Genomic DNA, 27091 nt, shown 5'->3' with positions numbered 1-27091 from the left:
CATACTGTCTGTGTAAACTTCCAGTTTTGTGACCAGTGTTGGTTTGCGCCTTATTTTAATAATTCTTCAGGGCTCTGGAGGTCTCTAGCTGCTGTTATTAATCGGTGCTGAAATATGCAAGAAGAAGTTTTTCTTCAGTTAGTTGTATGGACACGACGCTTGAATTCAAAGTAATGAGTTTGCCATGCCAAGTTTTATTTCTGCAGCTGGAGTCCTGCCTACAGCTAACTAAATTGCTCCATTATTCCCCTACACATGTACATTGCTTAATGGCGTTTTGACCAAGTGACCCTCCAAATGTCGCATCAATATCTAAGAACTCAGTGATTTCTCCACAGGAGCAACTTATTAATTTGAAGTTGAGAATTAATTGACCCTTCCGTAACATTCTGGCAGCCTCTGGCAGGCTGTTCAAGTGTTGCTGTGCAGGTTATTGGGTCATTCCCTCTTGGATTTTGCCATTCACCATCTATCACTTCCTGCACATCTATGGCAGTGGACAAATGGGTAATAATGTGACACTAAAATAAAGTAAACGATGTATTGTTACTCCTAGAACCTTCTGCCAGTTTGCACAGTACTTCTGATTTTCCTGTGAGGAAATTCCTGATAATTTCAACTTTTCCTTTAATGCATTCACACCATATGGGTGTCTCTGTCAGGGGATATTTTCCATTCTTTATTGCCTTGAAGGCTGTTAAGAATCACTCACATTGCTATGGTATTAAATATTTTGGATAATAAATGGAAGTACCTGAATAGCCTTTTTAACTATATTATCTACCTGCAATGCAGCCTTCAATTATCAATGGACGTGCACACCCAGCTCTCTCTGATCTCTGTAATTCCCATGGTTCGAACATCCAACACGGACTGTCTTGTCTTTTCATTCCTTCTAAAATTAATCAAATCACACATTTAGGATTAAATTCTATTTCCCACTGATCAGTCTTTTGATTTGCCTGTCTGTACAATTCTGTAGATTTAGGGTTTCATCTTCGTGATGTACCCCAGCATCAATTTTCTTCTGAACTATAAACGTATTGATCATTCATACAACATTCACTTACGTACTCATTCTCAAAATGGAATCTGCTGTTCTTATGAGGGAAAGGTGGATTGATGAAATGGGAGCATCACTACAGATCATCGTCGTTTTTTCAAGTTAATTGATTTCGATTAATCTTCATGCGTTAAAAATATTTCATTCGCAATAAGGAAGCTGGCGGTCGTTGAGAAAATAATAATATGCAACCTTGAGTAAAATCACATTTTATGTCTTTGATTAATTTGCAAAGACTGAGAGCAATATTTTCAATGTAAATAAAGGGTGAAATTGTTTGGTTTATTAGATTGATGCGCTTGGAACTGCCTTTAATTCTGATTAAAAGGGAACAGCTTGTGCTTATTAATTGTCCCAGAAAACTTGATTTGAGAGAACAACTGTAGCATTAGGAGGGTAAAAAGAATCGCAAGTATAATCTACTTTTCCTTAAACAATGTCAAGAAATGAATGGAGTGTTGAAATAATGACATTAGGCCACGAAGGAGATAGTTTAGCATTTCAGCCAAAAGACAACACTTTCATAGTTCGACAGTCCTTCAGTCCTGCAGAATAAGGAAATATTCTGAGATGAAAATAGGTCATGGTTCCCTCGAGGAAGGATCTACTTCTTTCTGCTTCAAAAATGGGCAAGATTCCTACAAGTCACAGAATTAACGGGCATTGGTTCTGTTTCACATTAGAAAACAACTCATGAGTGTAACACAGGGACACATTAACATTTTCTTTAGCTCTTTTCGGACTTGGTTCTGCGATATTGCATAAATGAAGACGTTATTACAGGAACTGAGTAACGTGAGAAAAATGGCCATCTCTTGTAGAATGTATTGCGGGTCACTGAAATTCAGACCCGTGAAGTAACCTTCACCTGAAACACGCACGTAAAGAAAACGCCCAACGTAAGTGGACCACAGGAGCAGGAAACTAAGAGAAATGGTGAAAAGCAGAATAATAGATCTCTTGCGGTTGATCATTTCATGATCTCCATGAGGTTCGGTGCATCGGAGCCTCCTCCGGGCTCTGCTGACTACCAAGATGTGTCCTGCAGTCATGGCGTTGAGTAGCAGAATGAGGAAAAACGGGAGAAAGGGGGTTAAAATCTGTTCTAACATGTCAAAGGCCTGCCAGAATGGATCTGTGTAATACGTGGACTTGACATCGCAGAACCAGAACACCCCATCCAGGATGTACAAGGGTTGGGTGTTGATGTAGAAAGGGACATTCTTGAGACAGCAGAGGGCACAAACTATTCCAATGACCAGCGATGCAGTTTTCTCCGTGCAGTATTTGGTTTTCAGACTCTGGCAGCAGATGGCCACGGAACGGTCTATTGTGAAGGCAACTGTCAACCAAACAGAGGCGTCCCGGATGGCAAAGGCCATCGTGATAATTAAACTACAGGCGGGGGTCGTGGATAGGATACTAAATCGAAAATAAATGCCACTTATCCTGTTGACAATGACTGCAACAATTATGACAAGAAAATCAGTCACTGCTATTGCAAGCAGGTAGTAGGTAATGCAGCGAGACAGTCCACATCTTCTTCGTGATAAGATTACTATCGCCACCAAGTTGGCTGTAAAAAGTAAAAATAGAGATGGAATTGGTAGCATGCACTATCCAAGTCGTAGCTAATACCGCGTTAAACAATTGGGTCTCCACGTTCAGAATTTAGACCGTTGAAACACATTGTTAATTGCTAACATACCACAAGTTGAATTAAACATTTGTCAATACTTCGGTCATTTCAAACTGTCACCAGCACACATTCCATTCATTGTTTCCTAATTTATTTTCTGTGCCAAAGCGTTATGCTTAAGGCAAATTAGAATATTGGCTGATCATGTTGTGACCATTGAAATCCCAATGAAATCATCAACGATATCAAACCAGATTTGTATGGCGGTCCCAGTTGAACAACGTCTCATTCGCCGAAGTTTCAAAAGAAAACCCTATTGTAATTATACTTGCCTCCCATAAAATCGTGCAACCATTTCAGCTTGCAGAGTATCTCTAACTTTTATCATGATATTTCTCAGGATAACGAGAGGGCACACAATCGCGTTCTCCCTCTTACGAATGCCTTCCTTAGTTGAGGTTCTGTCCTTTGCTAACAAAACCTTAACATTTCGAACCCTCTTGTTCAATATTGCCGACTTTCTGTCCTGCTTTAAGATGTTCAATGTAATCTGAATCTTCAATTAAACTTTAGGCCAGTTATAGACTTAGGTCGGTCAGTTTGTTTTCTGGTTAAGCTTCCGTAACATATGTGCATACTACATTGGCAAAACGCTACATTCTCAGGTGTTAATTAACAGTGTTAAGAAATGTTAACACTATCGGTTGCTCTACGTTGTCATTAATATGAAATGGCAAAATCATATAAAGCTGATAAACCCTTACAACAGAAAGGATAAATGCAGAAAAACTAAACCATCTTATTCTTCACCCATTTCTTACACGCAATTCCACATTGAATAGGCAAGACCATTTTAATAATGGACTGTTGGATCGGAACTCATTCCTTAGTAACCACGGCATGCTCCCAAATGTCACACCATATACTGTTTCATTACTGGAATTGATTCTTTACTTCAATTCATCAAATAAAATGATTGCATGTGATAAATTATCTTCCAATTCTCTGCTAATACTTCGGCTGAAATGCATTAATTTCTTTCCAAATTATTATGCGTTCTTACCAGATGGCACCAGAGATTCGAACTTGCCTTTTGCAAATTTAGAATGAAACTTAAACTTCAATAATTTCCAGATGACTGATCAGATAGTGGACAGGGCAGTTCCGAAATTTTATAATTGCTATTCCATAAATGCGAGGCTTAATGAAGTGATTATTACCGTGTAATGCTCAAAACTGCAAGTGCAAGCAAAGTACGATAATTCACTTCGTAGAGTTAGAAAATCGCACAATCTATTGATATATTTTTCAATGCAATTCAGGTTCTTTACATTCAGGCAAAGCTGAATATTCAATAACTTCCGGCAGTTCATGGAAGGGAGGAGATAGTTTCTGTCGAGATTTACAAAACAAACATTACATTGTAAATGATTACTTACCAGGGACGCCAAAAAGAGCTATAATGGGATAAAAGATTGCAAAGAAGAGTCCGTTTGGTGGCCCATGCATCGTGGCCAACAAAGAAAACTAACTCTTAAGTTGTCGCAGCCTTTTCTTCCAGACGCTTGAATCATCCCTCATTTATACGGAGTGAGAGTCTCCAGAGGAACAATAAGTTCCACCATGCACATGAGTTACATTTCAATGACAGAACAGATTATCTCAAATCTGTAATATCGACAAAGTGAGTACTTCCTCGTTCTCACAACCCATGACTTTATACTCTTCAGTCTCTATCATGCACCATCGATGTTGAGAGAGACGTAGCTGGTGTCCTATTTCAGAGCTAAAATAAATTATCCTTTTCCGCCACGTTCCCAATTATTAAATCCTTTAGGTGAATGATTAATATATGCATTTGTGTCGTCGGTCAAGTGTTTTGCATTCATTATTTTAATGTCGAAGAAAGTGAGCACCGCAGATGCTGAAGATCAGAGTCGAAAAGGGTAGCACTGGAAAAGCATGGCAGATCAGGCAAGTAGGAGAAGCGATGTTTTGCAATTCCTGATGAAGGGCTTATGCCCGAAATGTCAATTTTCCTGCTCCTCGAATGCTGCATGACCTGCTGTGCTTTTCCAGCATCACTTATCTAAACTCCTCTTCTAACTGTATATCAGGCTACATGTGCTGAAAAGCCACATCCTGTTCTGGTGTAACGAAAATCCATATAAACCAAATCTACCACCCGAGGAGAAAGTAAGCACTGCAGATGCTGGAAATCAGAGTCGAAAAGTGTGGCACTGGAAAAGCACAGCAGTTCAGGCAGCATCCGACAAGTAGGAAAAGCGATGTTTTGGACATTCCTGATGAAAGGATTATGCCTGAAACGTCGATTTTTCTGCTCCTCGGATGCTGCCTGACCTGCTGTGCTTTTCCAGTACCACTCTGATATCAATACAATTCGTCGAGCATGAATCGCTGACAGTTGCACACAGATAGAATAGGTCAGAAAGAAGATAATTGGAAAGGTAACCTTTACTGCAAAAGTAATAAAATATAAAAGTTGGGAGATGTTGCTGCAACTAAAAAAGGCATTATTGAGAATGGGAGTTTCTTAGAATTTTGGTTCCCTCATCTGAAAAATGATGTAGTCTTAGTAGAGGCAATTAGACGACGTTAACTGGATTGATTCAAAGAAGATTGATTTGACTTATGCATAGAGATAACTCATGAATTGAAGCATAATGGAATATTAACTAATTTCCGAGGTGAATGTAGTTAGCAAAGCTTTCAAGAAGCTTGGAACCATTCAGTACAAAGCAGAGCACTTGACTGGCATCACATCCCCATCACCCAATCTCCACTGCCGAGAACCACTACCAGCAGTGTGTGCAACCTACAGAACGCACTGCAGAAATTCACTATTGATAATTATCCAGCGACTTTCAATGTTAACACCAATTACTTTAAGAAGGACAAGTGCAGATGTATGAGAACACCACCAGCACCAAATTCGCTTTGATGCTACTCGCCAAGCAGTCTTGGAAATATATTACCATTCTTGCAATGACGCCCAATCAAAGTCCTGCAATTCCACTCCGCAGGGCATTGTTGTCGACCTGCAGCACAGGAAGTACAACAATTCCCGCTGTATTGTATTCCTGTTCATCAAGTTGCCATTCAAGGGCAGTCATCTCCCCATGGAAGGATTTCGCAGACCCAGAGAGGCATGGGTTTTGAGATGTGAACTTCCTGAAACATAGCAACAAATAATTCAGGGTGGAAAGGAGAACAAGTATCCTCAAATCCGATTCTGTGATGGATTGTTGAGTCCAAGTGAAAGCTGCAGGCTATTTTCGCATTTCCTTCTTGAAACAGTTGGATGACTGTTAGAAACGTGTCAATTTAGACACGACTGGGGTTGTGTTTGACCAGTTAAGATCGCATTGGACATTGCAGCTATATCTGTCCATGATTCTACAACACGCCCAAAAAGACACGAAATCTTCCCTCTTTGGCCAACTCAGGCTTAATTTGACCATGGAACGGGCTGTTTTCCAACACCGCATATCTCAAAGCACAGTAACAGACAGCAGCTGCGGTTGTGAGATGTATGAACTGGTCAGTGAAGTTGAATTTGGGACCTTGATATCTTTGCCTTTGATACGACTGTGTTCACATGTCCTGACCCTGGCTGTTGCTAACTCCACAATAAAATGCTGCCACTCATTATATCAATATCGATACAGTGTATAGTTACCTAATCTCCTTCAGAATCAACATCTGAGGAGGACAGCTGGGCAGAATCTCCTTGACACAGAAATTAAGATTAAGCATTCTGAAGGAAAAAGAGAGAGAAGAGTCTGATGGGTGTTGGAAACTTGAAATTAAACCATTTGGGAATTTGCTTTTTCAACTATTACCTTTCAGGAACCCATCACGGGCAAAGCAAATTCGAAGTAACGAAATTTCACTGCATGCTATGTAAAAGGGGAGGTGATCTTTGAAGTCATCCCTTCCAAATCTCTCAATCAAGAATCTGCCATTATTTCTTTGGATGTTTCCGCCTAATGATTTTGTTTTCTGGTTCTGCTGTAAAATTGAAGTAGTAATCTGCCCGTCAGTGAAGAGAAACACCTTCAAGTGGGCAATAATGTGCAATGTTACATAACAAATATTTTCTCTGTTCGATCCTTATTATTGTTTTCAAAATCTCAATTGCCTTGTTATTCTTTCTAAATATGGTTCCCTGGATTTTAAAAGGTGACTTATGAAAGCTTACAATTTACTTGCGATTAAAATTAACATTGAGTCTAACAGTTCTAACAAAGATTGCTAGAAAGATTGAATAGAAGTTTTTTTTGCAGTTGTAAACAAACAAATTCTAACAACAGGAAACCCTGACCTGGTCCCATTCTAACTTGATTGAATAGAATCCTCCAGTTGACGGTGCATGAACGGTTCTATTTTTGTTGTACCACTCGAGCCCAGCCACCCACAAACAATCGCCTGCAGATAGGAGTAACATTTGTTTGACCAACACAACTCGATTAGAATCTTTCGAAAGCCAAAAGCAAACACACGAAAAAAACACTCTACGAGATTCTGTTGGAGAAATGTAAGGCAATCAATCCTTCACATGTGTTAACATATGAAACAGCAGTTTCGTGGCATAACCGCCATAACTCGCCATCACACGTATCAAAATAGAAGATTATCAGATTAGTTGGTGTTTGCAAATCAGTCTGAGACCATTATTTGGAAACTAGAAACATTTTTTTTTACAATTGTCACATCGGAAAGTAATCTCCCCCATTCCTCACCTCACTGTTTTGCTATATGAATCATGTGCTGAAGGGCTGCAGTGTTACTGGTGTTCTGTCCAAGATATGAGATTGGAAGAAACTCTTTTAAGCCACAGCCTGACAAATATTCTGCAGTATTTCAAGATGTGTACGTTAATATTGCTATGTGCCAGGTGGTGTTTTAAGACCGGTCTGTCGGGCACCTGCTCCCAGTGGACTGGACGAATCTCAAGTGCTCATAATATGTCCGAACAATGGAAATACTTACATTGTCAGGAAGCAAGGTGGATTTGAAGCAATTGGACCGCCATTTAAGAGTTAACATGAATAATGAGTTAATAAATGTCATCAGAAAACAATGAACAGCGATAACAATCAGAATTGAGGAAATTTGTGTTCAAGACTGAATAGTTTCTAAATATGCTTTTTTAGATGTGTTCATGTTCTAGATATGCTCCAGATCGAAAAGTATTCTGATGAAATATATCCGGATAGAAACTGCAACCAAACGGAATACAAATAGACAATAGAAGTCGATAAAGAGGTGGACAATCCGTTTCACAGATAAATAACGATGATAAAATGACCAAATATAGATTAATGTACAACAGTTTGATGCATTAAATGTATTTTAAAGTTAGCTGCATGTTAAATTAAAAAGAAACATATTTTTTCGGTTGCTGCTTCCATGTTCTTGTTGAGATTTGTGCTGTGATTTCGCGTTTCATGAACGACACTGTCACTCACGTGATGAAAGCGGGATTATTCCTTCTGTTTTCTGCCATGAGCGCTTTCTCAGCTGGGTTTTTTTACAGGGACTGCTGTGCCGTACAGCAGTGTTTGTCCCATGGCACAAATGTACAAAGCACAGTCTGAGAGAAGAACCTGAGCAACATTTAAACAAAGTGTTTTCTTTCCATTGTACAAAACGGCAGACAAACTGTCTTGAAAATCTTGAGACATACCTCTCTTCCCCGTGCTGTATACTTTCACTAAATATCTCGGATTATCTCAGGATATTAAATGTACCAGAATGCAGTTCGACCAGATGCTGTGGAATAACTACAGCTCCGTCGTTCTACGAGAATTAATTTGGGAGTAGTCTGTAATACCGCATCTCCGCCATTGGTCCCTGAAACAATGCATAATCTACTAAGTGTCTGGGAAACCGTATAACTCGTGGAGGTAACAGTGAACATTTGGACTGAGACTTACTACGCAGCATGATCAATATTATCATTTAGGAGAACAGGGAACACATGTCGCTTCTTCCAGTTTTGCACAATAACAACAGAATCATTAAACTATGTTGGAAGTTCCAATCCGACGTGGAAGAAGTAACCCAGATTCGGGGTATACTTTGCTTCAGGGGCAACCATGGAGTTTCCTAAGAAACATGATTGGTTGATCCCTCCGAGTGGACAAAGTTTGTAACCAATCACTGTTTCTTTAGACAAATTATGTTCTCTGGTTGTTTGCCTTTCTCTCCGTATCTGTTTCCCTGTCTTTCTCTGTATATGCAGCTTTCCCTTCTCCACAGTGACTGTCTGACTCTCTCAATCCAATGCGCTCTCTGCATCTCAAATTACATAATCACTATGAATATACATTTCTTCTACTGTGTCGCTGGAAACGCAATGCGCAGAAAACAATTTTTTTCCAACTCTCCCATTTCGATCAGTACTCTAAAATTCTCCACGACTAACAACATTTACAAGAAGCTGAATATGATCACCCCACTTCTGAAGAAATATGAACGTGGACGCTAATGCACGAAATTCCCAGCATCTAAAAAGAATATGAATCAGTTTATTTTCTGCATATTTTCTTTCTGCAGACAATGAAGTTCCAAATATTATCGGGAATTGCGTGTTTTAATTTAAATAAAACCAACAGATATTGACAGATATGACGGTGTGATTAAGTGCAAAGAATGCGAAATTAAGGTTTCAATTTGGAGTCGATATTATTTCTGCCTTTATGTTTATCTGGACTGACAGGAATAATAACAAAAATAGTGACGCACATTTATTCAAGAGAAAATTGCATCAACTTGCGAATTTAGAAATTTAGCAGGCAAAGGCGATTTCCCTCATATTATGAGAAGAGGGATCTATATCCTCAAGATTTTATATTCACTGCAGACGATCCAGCGACGTTAATGTCAGGGATACGTTGCCATGCCAGAAAAAAAAACACACGAGAGGGACTAATAATCTGATTTACTGATCTGGATTCAAATCATGAAATGCAGATATTTGCATTTACTTATTCAAAAAAAAAATTGCCATTAGTGCCAATATTTGACGGGAGTACCAAGTTGTAATAAAACATTTTGTGTTGGAAAAGAAACCTGTTGCTTTCTTTTATTTAGTTTGGGTTTAAGTCTTTTTGCGTGCAAGGTTAAATATGAATTTCCCTCGAAATTGACCTTATTCTTTATGTAGCGATGCAGATCTGTAATTGAAACAGAACATTGCAGATCAATAACAATTGACACTTCCAGAAATCCACACATTTTGACAGTTTGTTTCAGTTATTCATTCGCATAAAATAAGTACTTTATAACCTTAAATCTTTTAATAACTGAAATAGTATTATTTAGAAACGGCATTGGTTAAAAATAAAACGGGTTTATTTTGCAGAAGATTCATGTGTCGTATTTTACTGTGCAAGAATCCCTGCTGTTGAACTATGTGACGCAATGTTACACACATCAGAAGGTCAACAGTAAAGCAGACAGTGAAACAAGCTCTTCCTGCAGCTCCACAGAGCAGAATGTGGAAAGGAAGAGAAAATCAAGTCTGAGAAACGTAATGATTTGGAGAAGCAGATAAATTGGGGCTCACATGATGTGGAGAATAAAGAAGCAAAAGGGATAAATAGAGCGACAGAGGCACGGTCATAAATTTGTCATGCGAAACACAAGAACACAAAACGGGAGGCCATCAGAAAGGATCGGGCAGATACATAAAAATCGGACAGTAAACGAAATTGAAGAAGTTTTCATTCAATCATGAATAGGGAGACCGTGAATGCAATGAAACAATCTGCAAATTGAGAGAAATGCAACTGAAATACACAACGGTTTGGAGGGAAAGGAGATTATATGGTGAAGGATCGAGAGAAACAAACAATAGAGGTAGCGACGAAGCAAGAATCTGATTGGATCCGTTTCTTGAGATGGTTCCACAACCAATAAAGCTGCTTGAGACAATAATTTGGACATCATTGGAAAATGAATTCTTTGACGGTGACACTTTCTGTCAGACATGTTACAGGACAGACACAACAACGAAAGCGTAGCTCTAATTTCTCCCTCATCGGAATACTGTTTCAACATCACTCCATTTCAACACCCTTTTGCTGAAGTTCAACATTTGAGGACGAAGTGATTATGAGCCACGTAGTTTTGGTGCAAAGCCATGCACTTGCCATTTGATTGGTTTAAGTTGTGTCTCTGATCAGAGCAAGCATATCAGTAACAAGACCGTTATTAGTAAATCATCCCATCTGTAGACGAGTGCCCATTTAGTACAGAATCCATTTGACTTCAAACCTGCCAACATGTAGAGTCACCGAGTTATAGAGATGTACAGCACAGAAACAGGCCCTTTGGTCCAAATCGTCCACGCCGACCAGACATCCCAACCCAATCTAGCCCCACCTGCCAGCACCTGAACCATGTTCCTCCAAACCCTTCCTATTCATAAATACCTCCGGATGCCTTTTAAATGTTGCAATTGTACTAGCCTGCACCACTTCCTCTGGCAAATCATCCCATTACACGTACCACCTTCTGAGTGAAACGGTTGCCTCTTAGGTCTGTTTTATATCTTTCCACACTCACCCTAAACCTATGCCCTCCAGTTATGGACTTCCACACCCCAGGGAACAGACTTTGTCTATTTATCGTCTCCATGCCCCTCAGGAGTTTATAAACCTCTATAAGGGCATCGCTCAGCCTCTGACGCTCCATTGCAAACAGACAGCCCTAGCTAATTCTACCTCTTCCTATACCTTCTTTGAAAACATGTTAGAGCTTGGTGTTTACTTTACTGTTACCGTTTCAGCTACCTCAACAGCTAAGTTAAAATATATATTTATCACTACAAGTGACAAAAGTCTCCCATGGCAGTATGATGTGAGAGCTGACTGATGCAATTTGACTGGCACAGACGACATGCGTAGCAAGATTTGGTTGCTGGAGGAACTCTGGCTCAGAGTTGATGATCTCGAATCTGAGCTTCAAACATTGCGCCACATCCGAGAGGGGAAACAGTTACCTGAACGCATTGTTTCTGGAGGCTGTTATACTTGGTGGATTAAATAGTTCAAATTCAGTTACTGATCAGGGACAATAGGACTAGCTGAGCACGGCACCATAGGGCAGAAGGCCATTCAAGACAGGCGAAAAGAATAAGACAATTGGCATTAATAGGGAATTCTATAATTAAGGAGATAGATAGAATCCTTTGCAACCTGGATTGGGATTCTCGCCGGTTGTGTTATCTGCCCCGTGCCACGGTACAGGACGTCTCTGACTGGCTTAAGTAGATATTCGTTCGGACTCAGGAGGATCCAGTTATTATGGTCACGTTGGGACAAACAACACCGGCAAGGCTGGGATGGAGGACTTGTTTGGCGATTATCAAGCAGTAGGAAGGAAATTAAGTAACAGGTTATGGAGGGTCATAATCTCTGGATTACTGCCCGAGGTATGTGCAAATTGGCTTAAGGATATAGAATTAGGCAAGTAAATACGTGGCTGAATGATTGGGGTCGGAAAGAGGCGTTCCTTTTCATGGGGCATTGGTGTCAGTTTTGGAATGAGGGAACTTGTATGATGGGATGGTCTCCACCTGAACCGAGCTGGAACCAGTGTTCAAGCGAAAAGGATAAATTAGTGTTCAGTAGGACATTAAGCTTGTGTGTCGGATTATTATAGAGATAAATTTAAAAAGAAAAGCAGCAGGTTAGCGTGTGTCCACAAGGGTTGAAGTTCAAGGTAGTCTGTGAAAGAATTAAAAACGAAGATAACACTGGAAATATTATTCGAGATGTTGGAGAGCAGGAGGGTAAGAAATCTAGCATAAAGGCACTTTACCTTTATAGTCGACGCGTTAGTAACAAGGTTAATGGGTTACTGGCACAATTCATCATGAATGATTATGATTTAGTAGCCATTACAGAGACATGGTACAGGATAGTCACGACTAGGAGTTAAATATCCAGGCATTTCAGACCATTTGGAAGGACAGAAAGGAAGGTAAGGAAGTTGGAGCAGCTCTGATATTCAAGAACAACATCTGGGCGGTGATGAGAGATGTTGAGGTTGAATTGATTTGGGTGGAAATGAGAAATCCAATGAAGAAAAAGTTACTGATCGCCGTAGTCTATAGGCCACCAAGTAATGACATCACATTGGGGTGGGCAATAAACAAACGAATAACTAATGCCTGTAAAAATGGTATTGCAAATATCATGAGGGACTTTAAACGACATGCAGATTGGTCAAACCAGCTCGGTCAGGCTAGCCTTGAGGAGGGATTCATTGAGTGTATCCCTGATGGTTTTCTTGAACGGGATGTACTGGAACCAACGAGGGAATAAGCTGTATCAGATCCAGTCCTGTGTACTGAGACAGGAATAATTCATGACCTCATAGTAAAGGATCCTCTCTGGAAGGTGTGATCGTAATATACTTGAATTTAGAATACAGATGGAGAGTGTGAAGATAAATTCAATACCAGGGTTCTGTGTTTAAACAAGGGAGACAAAAACAGAATGAGAGAGATTTTCGCTATAATACACTGCAAGTAGATTTTTTCGTGGGGCAGTTGGCGAGCAGTGGAGGACTTCTAAAGCAATTTTTCAAAAGTGCTCAGCAAAACTATATGTCTGTGAAAAGGAGGGACTGTAAGGAAAGGGGCAACCTGCCATGGGTGTCGAAGGAAATAAGGGAGGCTATCAACCGAAAATAGAAGGCGTACAAAGTGGCCAAAATCAGCAAGAAACTAGAAGATCGGGAAAACTTTAGACGTCAAACGAAAGCCACAAAAAGAGCTATAAAGAGAAGTATACTCGAATATGAGAAAAAAACCAACACAGAAAATACAGAAAAAATACCAAAACTATTGATTAATATATCAAGTGAAAAATAGTAGTTCATATAAACGTTGGTCCTTTAGAGCATGAGAAGGGGCATTTAGTTATGAGATTTGATATAATCACCGAGGCATTGAAAAGGCAATTTGTGTCAGCCTTCACAGTGGAGGACACTAACATCATGCCCATAATTCATAAAGAGGCGGAGACATTTGAGGGATTGAAAACAATCATTATTGTGGAATAGGTTGTATTGAGCAAACTAATGGAGCCAAGGATAGAGAATTCTCCTCGGCCTGATGGACTGCATCTCAGGATACGAAAAGAGATGGCAGGAGAAACACAAGTGTACTGTTGGAAATTTCCCAAAATTCGCTTTTCACTGTGGCATACCCAACAGATTGGAAAAAAGGCAAATGTGACACCACTGTATAAAATGGGAGGTAGACAAAGGCTCGGGAATAATAGACAGGTTAGCTTTAACTCTGTAGTGGGGACGATACATGAATCTATTATCAAGGCAGAATTAGTAGGGCATCTCTTCAAAATTTCTGCAGCTGGGCAGACGCGGCATTAGTTCATGATGGGCAGGTCATGGTTAACAAGTCTTTTTGAATTCTTTGATGTCATTACGGCAAGATGGACAAGGGGATTCAGTGGATGTCCTGCGCCAAGGTTTCCAAAATGCTTTCAAACAGGTGCTGCAAAAGAGGCCGCTGCATAAGATAAGGATGCATGACATTACAGGTAAAGTATTAGAATAGATAGGGGATTGGTTGACTAACAGGAAGCAGAATGGAAAGAAATAAGTGCTATTCTGGGTGGCAATCAGTGACGAGTGGTGTGTCTCAGGCGTCGTTGTTCGGACCGCACTTATTTCCAATTTATAGTAATGATTTGTAGTTGGGACCGCGTGTATAAGACCATAAGACCATAAGACATAGGAGTGGAAGTAAGGCCATTCGGCCCATCGAGTCCGCTCCGCCATTCAATCATGGCTGATGGGCATTTCAACTCCACTTACCTGCATTCTCCTCATAGCATTTAATTTCTTGTGACATCAAGAATTTATCAATTCTGCCTTGAAGACTTTTAGCGTCCCAGCCTCCACTCTGTGGCAATGAATTCCACAAGCCCACCACTCTCTGGCTGAAGGCATGTCTCCACATTTCTGTTCTGAATTTACCCCCTCTAATTCTAAGGCTGTGTCCACGGGTCCTAGTCTCCTCGCCTAACGGAAACAATTTCCTTGCGTCCACCCTCTCCAAGCCATGTATTGTCTTGTAAGTTTCTATTAGATCTCCCCTTAATCTTCTAAACTCCAATGACTACAATCCCAGGATCCTCAGCCATTCCTGATATGTTAGACCTACCATTCCAGGGATCATCTGTGTGAATCTCCGCTGGACATGCTCCAGTGTCAGTATGTCCTTCCTGAGGTGTGGGGACCAAAACTGGACACACTACTCCAAATGGGGCCTAACCAGAGCTTTATAAAGTCTCAGTAGTACAACAGTGCTTTTATATTCCAACCCTCTTGAGATAATTGACAACATTGCATTCGCTTTCTTAATCACGGACTCAACCTGTATGTTTACCTTAAGAGAATCCTCAACTAGCACTCCCAGATCCTTCTGTACTTTGGCTTTACGAATTTTCTCACCGTTAAGAAAGTAATCCATGCTTGTATTCTTTTTTCCAAAGTGCAAGACCTCTCATTTGCTCACATTGAATTCCATCAGCCATTTATTGGACCACTACTCCAAACTGTCTAGATCCTTATGCCGCCTCCCCACTTCCTCAGTACTACCTGCCTGTCCACCTAACTTTGTATCATCGGCAAACTTCGCTAGAATCCCCCCAGTCCCTTCATCCAGACCATTAATATATAATGTGAACAGCTGCGGCCCCAACACTTAACACTGCGGGACACCGCTTGTCACCGGCTGCCAATCCAAAAAAGAACATTTTATCCCAACTCTCTGCCTTCTGTCAGACAGCCAATCCTCAATCCATACCAGTAGCTCACCTCGAACACCATGGGCCCTCACCTTGCTCAGCAGCCTCCCGTGTGGCACCTTATCAAAGGCCTTTTGGAAGTCGAGGTAGACCACATCCACTGGGTTTCCCCATTCTAACCTACTTGTCACCTCTTCAAAGAACTCCAACAGGTTTTTCAGGCACGACCTCCCCTTACTAAATCCATGTTGACTTGTTCTAATCGGACCCTGCTCTTCCAAGAATTTAGAAACCTCATCCTTAATGATGGGTTCTATAATTTCATCAACTACAGAGGTTAGGCTAATTGGGCTATAATTTTCCATCTTTTGCCTTGATCCTTTCTTGAACAAGGGAGTTACAACAGCGATCTTCCAATCATCCCGGACTTTCCCTGACTCAACCAACGCCTCCGCTATTTCCTCAGCCACCTCCCTCAGAACTCTAGGATGTAACCCATCAGGGCCAGGAGATTTATCAATTTTAAGACCTTTTAGCTTTTCTAGCACTTTCTCTTTTGTAATGGCAACCATATTCAACTCAGTCCCCTGACTCCCTTTAATTGTTGGGATATTACTCATGTCTTCCACTGTGAAGACTGACGCAAAGTACTTAAGTTCTCCTCGATGAGTGGCAGAGCAAAGTGTGCAGTGCACTGAACCTTTGCAGAGGAACATAAATACATTTAGTGAGTAGGTAAAGGTCTTCAGATGGCATGTTATGTTAATAAATGTGAAGTCGTCCATGTTGGTTGGAGTAACAGTAAAAAGAGGATTAATTGAATGGGAAAATGTTGCAGCAAGCTGCAATACAGAGGGACCTGGCTGCGTTTGTGCATGACTCGCCGAAGGTTAGTCTCCAGTTACAATAAGAAATTTGGAAGACAAATGGAATTTTGCCTTTCATTGCTGGAGCGTTTGAGTTTAAAAGCAGAGAGGTTATTTTGCAGCTGTACGAGGTGCTGGTGAGACCACACCTGGAGTACTGTGTGCGGTTTTGGTCTCCTTACTTGAGAAAGGGCGCACTGGCTCAAGAGAGGGCGCAGAAGAGGTTTATTTGCTTGATTCTGGAGTCCAGTGGGTTGATTTATACGGAAAGACGAAGTGGGCTGGCATTATATTCATTCTAATACAGAAGAATGACGAGGGATCTAAAAGAAACATATCAAGTCATGAAGTGAATAGATAAGATGGACGCAGAGAGAATCTTCCACTGGTAGCCGAAGCCAGGACAAGAGGGCAGAGCCTCAAGATTACAGAGAGCAGATGTATGGCTGAATTGAGAAAGAACTTCACCACCCAGATGATTTTTAATCCATGGAATTGCTTGCCCAGTCAAGAAGATGACGCTCCTTCAGTAAACATTTTTAAAGAGAGGGTATATATTTTTTGGAACAGAAATGAATTAAGTGATACGGTGAGTGTCGGGTAAGTGGCCCTGAGTCCACAAAAAGATCAGGCACAATTTTATTCAATGTCGTGAGTACGCTCGAGAGGCTGATCGGCCTACTGCTGCTCCTGGTTCTTATGTTCTTAAGTCTCATTTATTGCATTTAATCAGAGCACAGAAACGTCGATATAATGACCTGAAGTGAAGACCATACATGGATCCGTTGTGAAATCGTCCTTACAAGAAAATGGCATGACTCACCGAACGTTTTAGGCAAATGGCTCATGTACAGAGCCAGCACATTGAATTCAAGTTTTGGTTTGACAGACGACTGGCATATTAACTTGTTGCAATACGAATAATGGGTATGCCATTAAGTAATGTCAGGAGTAAAAAACAATTCTTCAAAAAATAGCCGTGAGCTTGTGGCATTTTCTATCACGAAATGCTGTTGGAGAGCATTCATTAGATATATTCAAGGGAGAGCTGAGCATGGCCTTTGAAGCTAAATGGATCAAGCAGCATGAACAGAAAGTGAGACTGACACACTGGAATTGCATGATCAGCCATGATCATTTTGGGCGATGTTGCAGACTCGAAAGCCCGAATGGCCTACGCCTACACCTACATCTATTTGCTTCGAATTGATATTTCCATTTTATATCATTACCAAGTCGTGGCTATGTTATGAAATGTAGGCTTAATTTCACTGTGCTCCGAGACCCATTTACCATTCCCCATTGCACTAGAGTTTCAGTAAGGGGATCCATTTGGTTCCTGTCCCTGTGTCTGCGACCACAATAATAAAGTGCGCTGTCAGATAGACACAGCTCACTGATGTTGAAACTCCCCTCTCTTTTGGAATTACTCAGAAATGCAGAGAATTGTTTGCCAATACTTCCTGCTTTGAAATCCTCTCCATGAGATCAGATTAAATCATGAATGTGGAAGATTCTCCAACGTACTGACGTTAGTTGTAATGAGTAGAAATTAGCTGAGATCAAATAACTGAAGTGAAATATTACCGAATTTCATTCAATCTGTGTCGCTGCAAGCGGCTCCTATGAGACCCAGTCTGTACAACTCACATCTGCGCAAATGTAGATGTCAAAGTCGTTGTTTTACTGTTACATTTTACAATCAATGTGATGGAGCACATTGCAAATGCAGTGAAAGCACAACCAAAAGGTAAGATGTCAGTGTCACCTGCAAGTCAGAATGATCACAGTGTGAGGAACGTAACTGTTAAGACATCTGCAGAATTGAGAACTGAGTAAATAGTAATAGCTAATGCTGGGTTTCACAGTTGGTAGTGAGTTTGAACCAATGCAGGTGAAGCTGAATTATTTCATCACTGAGCTGGTGGCCCGTTTGAATGTATGGGGCTGAAGCTGAATTCGTTTAGTGCAGGGCTGTTGGTGCATTTAAAAGAGGAATCTGAAGATGGAATGTTTTCGTTCAAATCATAGATGTGGAGTCATGTCCAGTCGTGGGTAACCGATTGAAGCGTCAATTGGGACAACCAATGAACGTCCAGTTATTTTGACCCACAATCCATGACCTCTGAGCAATGAACAGGGAGTGAGATTAAATTATTCTCAGTGTAGTCAACCGCACAAAATATCGCCATGAGCCTTGTGATCCATTCATCTATTCAATTTCATTTTAAATAACGTTATGAACTGGAGAACTCTCTGAGGTACTGGAAATGACTAAGGTTATTGATCTTTCATCGTTTAACAGAGTCAGTGTTTAAGAGAGGGAAGCGACTGTTAATATTTAATGTTATTCTAAAGGTGGTACCAGTGATCATCAGACAAAAATATTCGTCACAGATCAAAGGATCATTGACATAAGGAAAGACATTTTATGGAACAATACACATTCAATACAAGTGAAAATGATAATTTAGGGACGATCGCATAAATATGGGGTTTTAGTTATATTAATACTTCACGATTCAAGTCTCAGATCTGATTAGATGAGACAAGTTAAGAGCGTGGACCCAGAGATTCAATGGATGACACTCCTGACTAAGGTCAGGAGATTGTAGACTCGACTGCTTTGTGGCTCGAATGATGTTTTCAGCTTTTTTTCAAGTTTGTTCAGTTGTTCGGCCGGCTACACAACACCATAGACCCAGTTTTATGCTGAATGTCTGTGTGAAATTTGCACATTGTCCCTGTGGGTACGTGGGCTAACTCGGTGTGCTCTGGTTTCCTCCTACAGTCGAAATGTGTGCATATTAAGTGGGTTGGACGTGCTAACTTGCCCATACTGTTCAGAGATGCTTCAGATAATGAGTTGGCCACGGGAAATGCAAGTTTGCAAGGCTACAATAAGGGATTGGGTCTGGGTGGGATGCCCTTCGGTGTGGACTCGATGACACAAATATCCTGCTTCCAAAGTGTAGGGATTCTGTGTACTCAAAAAACGTTCCTGCCTCTGTCTGTATGCATACTGACCATGCTTGTGACACACAGTACACAGTGATATCGCGAAGTCAGCGATAGGAGACAACAATATTTAAATTTTCTTGTCTTGGTCCAAGTAAAAAGATCAGAGAAATCTGATAAATATTTCCATTTACTCGAATCGTACTTCTTTAGTAAATAAGGAGTGTAGTCCGGGAAGGTATTTAAAGTGAGGAGGGGAAATTTTCCGGTTAGAAGACATGAGCTGTGGAGTATAAATTGGGAACAATTGTTCAACGGGAAATGCACAACAGAAAATTTGAATCTGTTTAAGGAGCACTTGCTGCGAGTATTTGAGAACTTTGTCCTCCAGAGACAGGCACGAATCGATAAAGTGAAGGTACCTTGGATGACAAGAGAAGTGAAGCTTCTCGACATGAGCAACAAGGAAGCTTATTTAGCTTTGAGAAGGGAAGGATCCGGCACAGCTTTAGAGGATGACAGTGTAACTGACAATAATTCAAAAACGAACTGAAAACAGCTAGGAGGGGGCGCGAAAAGCCTTAGGCGGAAGGGATAGGGAAAACCCAAAGGCGTTCTACACTTACGTGAGGAATACCAGCATGACCACAGAGAGGTAGCGCCGATTAGTGATATTGGAGGGGTATGGTGCCTGGAGTCTGAAGATGTAGATGAGGTCCTAAAGGAGTTATTTGCTTGGGTTTCTCTCGTGAGAGAGACCTTGTTCAAAGTCTGTCAGAAGATTTGTAGCTCGGGTGCTCGTTGTTGTGGTTGTATTCGCCGAGCTGGGAATTTGTGTTACAGACGTTTTGTCCCCTGTCTAGCTGACATCCTCAGTGCTTGGGAGCCTCCTGTGAAGCGCTTCTGTGATCTTTCCTCCGGCATTTGTAGTGGTTTGAATCTGCCGCTTCCTGCTGTCAGTTCCAGCTGTCTGCTGCAGTGGTCGGTATATTGTGTCCAGGTCGATGTGCTTATTGATTGAATCTGTGGATGAGTGCCATGCATCTAGAAATTCCCTGGCTGTTCGCTGTTTGGCTTGTCCTTTAATAGTAGTGTTGTCCCAGTCGAATTCATGTTGTTGTCATCTGCGTATGTGGCTACTAAGGATAGCTGGTCGTGGCCAGTTGGTGTTCATGGATGCGGATCATCAGCTGTCTTCCTGTTTGTCCAAAAAAAAAGAAGTTGCATCAAGACACTGTTCAAAAGGGCCACAACACACTGCAGTACACCAGAACTGCAAACAGAGAAAGAAGAACACCTATACAATGTATTCGCCAAAAATGGATACCCGCGCAATTTCATCAACAGATGCCTAAGGGAAAGACAACGGAATGAGGACATGCCGCAACCCAAACGACTAGCCACACTACCATACATCAAGAGCATTTCGGAACTGACAGCCAGACTACTGCGACCACTAGGACTCATAACAGCACACAAACCAACAGCCACTCTCAGACAACAACTCACCAGAACGAATGACCCAATACCCAGCATGAGCAAAACCAATGTGGTGTACAAACTCCCATGCAAGGAATGCACAAAACACTACATAGGACAAATAGGAAGACAGCTAACGATCCGCATCTATGAACACCAACTAGCCACGAAATGACACGACCAGCTATCCTGAGTAGCGACACACGCAGATGACAAGCAACATGAATTCGACTGGGACAACACTACTATTATAGGACAAGCCAAACAGAGTACAGCAGGGAATTCCTAGAGGCATGGCACTCATCGACAGATTCAATCAATAAACACATCGACCTGGACCCAATATACCAACCACTGCAGCGGACAGCTGGAACTGACAACCGGAAGTGTTCAGATTCAAACCACTACAAATGCCGGAGGAAAGTTCATAGAAGCGCTTCACAGGATGCTCCCAATTTCTGAGGATGTCACCTAGAAAGGGGATGAAACGTCTGCAACACAAACTCCCAGCTCGGCAAACAGAACCACAACAACAGACCTTGTTGTTAGTGAGAATACTATGAACCAGTTTAATAGGCTTCAACAGATTGATATTAAGAAAGTGGATGTGCTGGAAATTCTGGGAAACATTAAGATACATAAGTCACCGGAGTAGGATCAGATATATCCAAGGTTACTACGCGAAGCAAAGAATGAGATTGCTGCGCCTCTGCTGATGATCTTTGCATCCGCAGTCTCAACTGGAGTAGGCCCAGACGATTGGAAGGAGGCTAATATTGTTCTTCTATAAAGGAAAGGCAATAGGGAATTCTTTGGTAATTACGGACCAGTCAGTCTTACGTCTGTGGTAAGCAAAGACTGGAAAGGACTTTGGGAGATCGGATTCATGACTATTTGAAAAAAAAACATGGCTGGATTAATGATAGTCAGTATGGCTTTGTGAGGGACAACCATGGCTCACAATCCTTATTGAGTTATTTGAGAATGTGACAAGACAAGTTGACAAAAGGTCCACCAGTGGATATGGTGCACATGTATTTAGGTAAGGCATTTGACAATAGGCTTTTTCAGTTCTTCAGGAGTTATGGGATACAGGAAACCCTGGCTGTCTGCGCACAGAATTGTCTGGCCGAAAGAAGACAGGGAGTCGGTGACCACTAGTGTCTCGCAGGGATCCGTTCCTGTGCCTGTGCCTTGTGTATTTCTTTTAAATGGATGACTTGGATGAAGAAGTGGAAGGATGTGTTACTAAGTTTGCCGAAGACACAATGCTATTTTGTGTTGTAGATTGTGTTGAGGGCTGTTGCAAGTTGCTACAAGACATTGACAGAATGCAAAGCTAAGCTGAGAAGTTGGAGATGCAGGTCAAACTGGATAAATGCAAGGTGATTGGAATGTCGAAATGGAATACTGAATGCAGGATTAAAGGGCGGACTCTTCGCAGTGTGGAGGAACAGTGGAATCTTCAAACAGTTGTGAAGAAGGTGTATAGTGATCTGGCTTTCATTAACTGGGGGATTGAGCTTAACAACCGCGAGGTTTTGATGGAGGTCTATAAAAACTTGATGAGATCACACGTGGAATATTGTGTCCAGGTCTGCTCGCCCTCTTGCAGGAAGGATGTAAATACTCGAGAGAGGATGCTAAGGCGATTTATGAGGATTCTGTTTAGATTGCAGGAGTTATATTATGAGCACAGGTTGAGTGAGTTAGCGCTTTTCACATTGGAGAGAAGACAGAAGAGAAGACAGAAGTTGATTAAGGTAATGAGAGGCATACAGTAGGTACCCAGAGACGTTTCCCGATGGCAGAAATGGCTGTCATGAGGTGTCATAACCTAAAGGTGATTGGAGGAAGGCATAGAGCAGATGTCATCGGTACGTTCTTTAAACAGAGTGTGGTGGGTGCGTGGAATGCTCTCCCAGTGGTGGGAGTGGAATCGGAGATTTAGGGACTTTTAAGTGATGTCTCGACAAACACGTGGACGGAAGTAAATTGAGAGCTGTTTAGGTTAGTTTGATCTTACAATAAGATAAGTTCTCAGAAAAAAAAAATCATCAGAACAAAAAAGGCCTGTATTTTGCTGAACTGTTGTATTTTCTGCGTTCTAAATATCTTTGAGTTTCCCGGCAAAGGTGAATGTGCCAAAAACGAATTACACCAACATATGTTACAATGTATTTGCAGTAAATTGTTCTGGAACATCCTTCCTCAATCACGAATTCTGGCGGCTCTTGAATGAGTAAATATTGGACATTCGTTGCTTTAAAAACACCGAATTTGTGAATATAATCTGAGAACCACAACCGGAAGAATTCAGCTCACATCGCTGAGCAGCATAATCTTCCTTACCAGTAAAACATGGAGAGTGCGCACGATTTCCAATGAGACAGTAAAAAGTTCATTAAAATAAAGTCTCTTCCAATCTTCAGTTGCCGATCCAACATTAATCAGACACAGGTTCCAACCATTAGGAACTAAAGCATAATCATTTCTTTGTGCCGCGATCGGCCAGTCTCTCTCTCAGCTGGCAACAACTGTGCACCAATGTCTATTCCCTGAAGAACAAATGCAGGAATTTGATGAAGAAGTCATGCCGTTCCAGCATCACAATTCCAACAAACACGAAAAAACGACAGACATGAATACATATCACTGACGCTGCTGATGTTAAGCTATCACAGACCTGCTGAACCAGTCCGAAACTAATCCATGTACTCACAAAGAACTGTACCGATTCAGACAACATTGTGCCTGGTTGTCTCTGAGTGTCACTGGAAGTGTCTCTGGGCATATGTCTCTATCTCCTTATGTTATCTGTATCGGCACCAGCCGTCACACATTTATCCAACGTTTCTGTCGGTTTCTCTGTATATCTTTCATAGCGGCCTTCATCTTTTCTGATGGCATTTCCTTATACTTACTTGAATTTCGCCTTCATCGTCTCTCTGTTGTGTTCTTTGTGCATCAATGGACTGAGCTTCACTTTGAGTCAAGAGATTGTAATTTAACAAAATTCGGCTGCAGACAGAAATCTTCACCGTAAGAGCGCACAAACGAGCTGGCAGAGCTCAATAGATATACTGTGTGAGTACATACAAATAATCGTATATTTTCTTTTATTAATTATCCACGGGATTATATGCATCAGTGGTATTTTTTGCCTATCCGTGTTGTTGAATGGCAAAGATATTGCTCTCGATCTCATGTCACATGCAAGATTTACCAGACCAGGTGAGCATGTCAGTTTCCTTCTCTCAAGAGATCAGTGAACTAGATGTAGTTTTCGTTTCCTGGCTACTGAATATGTGGTCATTATTCATTACTAATGCTTGTTTTTGATTTGATTATTTATATCCCACAATGGCAGGATTCAAATCCGCATTCCCAGAAGAAACCTTGCCCTTAGAACGAATATTCCAATCACCACATCACGATATGGCCACTAGAAAGATGAAACTGATATATATGTTGACAGAGATGCTGACAAATAAGTTTGAAATTAAAGACGTGGAATGGGATTTTAAGTTCTTTATTTTGAGAAGGTCAGTTTGTGGTGCCACAAGTATTTATGTGAGGGGGAATTATTGGGATGGCGGGCATGCACAATTGAGGGGGGTCACAAATTACCTTTTAACAAGATAAATTACAGCAAAATGAGGAAGTGGTAAAGCGAAAAGGAAAGAATCTTTAGCGCAAGACAAATGTCAACCTAAGGAATTGCATATCACGGATGGAGGCCAGTGTGTGTTAAAAAGCTTGCTGCTTTGTTTTAATAACAGTGACCAGCTCAACATATGTTAAGTGACTGAGTGCAAACTCTTTTTCACATGCTTTCACAAAATTTCCACTGACAATAACGTGGGAGGATCAGAGGTCCCAAGTCAAAAGGTTCCTCAGGCCGTAGTGTTAGAATGGGCATATTGAAAATATCTGACTCCACGACAAGAAAGAGGACGATGACAATACATATACTCACACTTCGTTTGTGTGTAGAGCATTTCCAACAGGTAACTGTGGAGGAAAAGCAGCATCAATTTCTTTTCTCGATACATTTTAAACTAGATCTAGTCTGAAAGGACGAATTCTTTCCTTGAATTATTTTCTCACAAAGATGAACTTCATTGAAATTAAAGCTTTTCAAGGCCTGAAAACCAAGATCCACAATATAGAACTGTCATAGGAGCTCATTGGCTTTATATCCCTTTGCTTCTGGCACTTATTCTCCATAAATGTCTGCATCCGTTGTATTTGGGACCAATGCACACTGAACTATTCTATTGGGAAAGAAATAACATGAGAGATTTTATCCCCCTCTGTGCTTAAAGCAGTTGGCGAAATGGTAAATCAAAAAATTCATGAACTCCATTCGAAGCATTCTGAGATATTGCATCAATTAAGACAATGTTGCAGGAACTGAACAATTGAAGTCTGTTGGTCGTCTCTAGGAAGATATACTGTAGGTCATTGTAATCCCACCTACTGAAGTAACTCAGTGTTAAGCCGCATGTGGAGGTAATGTCCGACAAGAGGGGCCCACAGGAGGAGGAAGCTGGGTGACATGGCGAACCGCAGAATAATATTAAAAATCACACAACACCAGGTTCTTGTCCAACAGGTTTAATTGGAAGCAAACTAGCTTTTGGAGGATAAAGCGGATGATTTGTAGGATGGTGTTTGGAGATTGGCAGTTGTTGGTGTTGAGTACTTCGGGTTGTTGCAGCGATGCCATCATTGTGCGGGATGCTGGTGCAGAGTGCTGAACCATCCATTGTGACGAGGAACGTTCCCGGTTCGACTGGTCCGTGCGTGTTGAGTTTCTGTAGTGTCGCGACAGAAGCTGGGGATCCCCTGTACAATAGGTTTCAAGATGTCTTCAACATAACCGGAGAGATTCTCACACAGGGTCCCATTGCCCGATAGGATTGGAGGTCCTTATGTGTTGGCTTTGTGTACCTTTGGAAGGCAGTAGAAATCGCCTGCACAAGAATTACGTGGCATGAGGTCGCGTAGGAAACTCTGAAGGACTGGATCCAAAGTCCTGATCAATGTGTTTAATTCTCTGGTGTGTTCTTTGGTCTGATCAGCTGGTAGTTGCCTGTTGAGTTCCTGGCTGTTCAGTTGTCGGCACACCTCCTTGCAGTAATCTGTGCCTTCAGTATGACGATGGCTCCTCCTTTATCTGCTGGTTTGATGACAATGCTGTGATTGGTTTTGAGAGCCCGGATGGCATTGCGTTGTGAACTGGTGATGTTTTGCTCGACCGTTTGTGTACGGCTGAAAAATCCGGCATTTATATATTTCCTGACGGTTTGAGCATACGTGTCAGACCCAGGGCAGCGGTCCTCCGGTGAGGTCCAAGTTGACACCTTCTTTGGCCGCTCCTGTACAGATCCCTGTGATGACTGTTCCAGTTCATCAGTGGTCTCATTGGGATCACTGCCGGCACATTGAAAGAATTCCCGGAGTCTCAATCATCTGATGAACACCTCTGTGTCTGCTGCAAGAACCAACGTGTCAATTTTGGTGCTAACATTTTTATCCACACGTTCAAACATGACTTCTTCTCAATGCAGGATCTCCAACCAACAATGTACACCAGGTACATTGACGACACTTTCTTCCTCTAGACCCATGGCGAAGTGTCACTGATAAAAGTACACAGTGATATCAACAAATTTCATCCCACCATCAAACTCACCATGGACTACTCTCGACGATGTGTCTCATTCTTGGACACATGCATCTTCATCAAGGATGGATGCCTCAGCACCACACTATACCGAAAACCCACAGACAACCTCACAATGCTACACTTCTCCAGCTTCCACCTAAAACATATTAAAACAGCCATCCCCTATGGACAAGCCCTACGCATACACCAGATCTGCTCAGATGAGGAGGAACATGATGGGCACCTGGATGTTCTCAGGGATGTCCTCACAAGAACGGAATACGATGCTCAACTCATCGACGCCAGTTCCGACGTGCCCCAGCAAGGAACCGTAATGACCTCCTCAGGAGACAGACACGTGCTGCAACCGACAGGGTACCCTTCGTTGTTCAGTAATTCCCGGGAGCTAAAACACAACGCCATGTTTATCGTGACCTTCAACACATTATCAATAAGACCTTCCCCACACCTCCACTGCTTGCCTTTAAACAACCGCCAAAACTCAAACAAATCAAGCTGCCCGGCTCTCAGAACCATTCCACACAACCCTGTCACGGTAGGCGCTGCAAGACGAGTCAGAGTGTGGATATAGATACCACT

General features: G+C 41.5%; 1 protein-coding gene across 1 annotated transcript; it reads right to left on the bottom strand.

Annotated features, from left to right (window-relative positions):
• Positions 1–1737: 1737 nt before the first annotated feature.
• Positions 1738–2445, bottom strand: LOC148144546 (G protein-coupled receptor 15-like). Its single transcript, XM_087975395.1, has one exon. The coding sequence runs from the start codon at positions 2443–2445 to the stop codon at positions 1738–1740; it is 708 nt and encodes a 235-aa protein (XP_087831521.1).
• Positions 2446–27091: the final 24646 nt, after the last annotated feature.

This window comes from Chiloscyllium plagiosum, unplaced genomic scaffold, assembly GCF_037043375.1.
Source record: "Chiloscyllium plagiosum isolate Xiang-an unplaced genomic scaffold, Cpla_swu_hap1 HiC_scaffold_27, whole genome shotgun sequence".
NCBI classification, from domain to species: Eukaryota; Metazoa; Chordata; class Chondrichthyes; order Orectolobiformes; family Hemiscylliidae; genus Chiloscyllium; species Chiloscyllium plagiosum.
The sequence above is the reverse complement of the archived record's forward strand: the minus strand, read 5'-3'. Positions and strand labels throughout refer to the sequence as shown.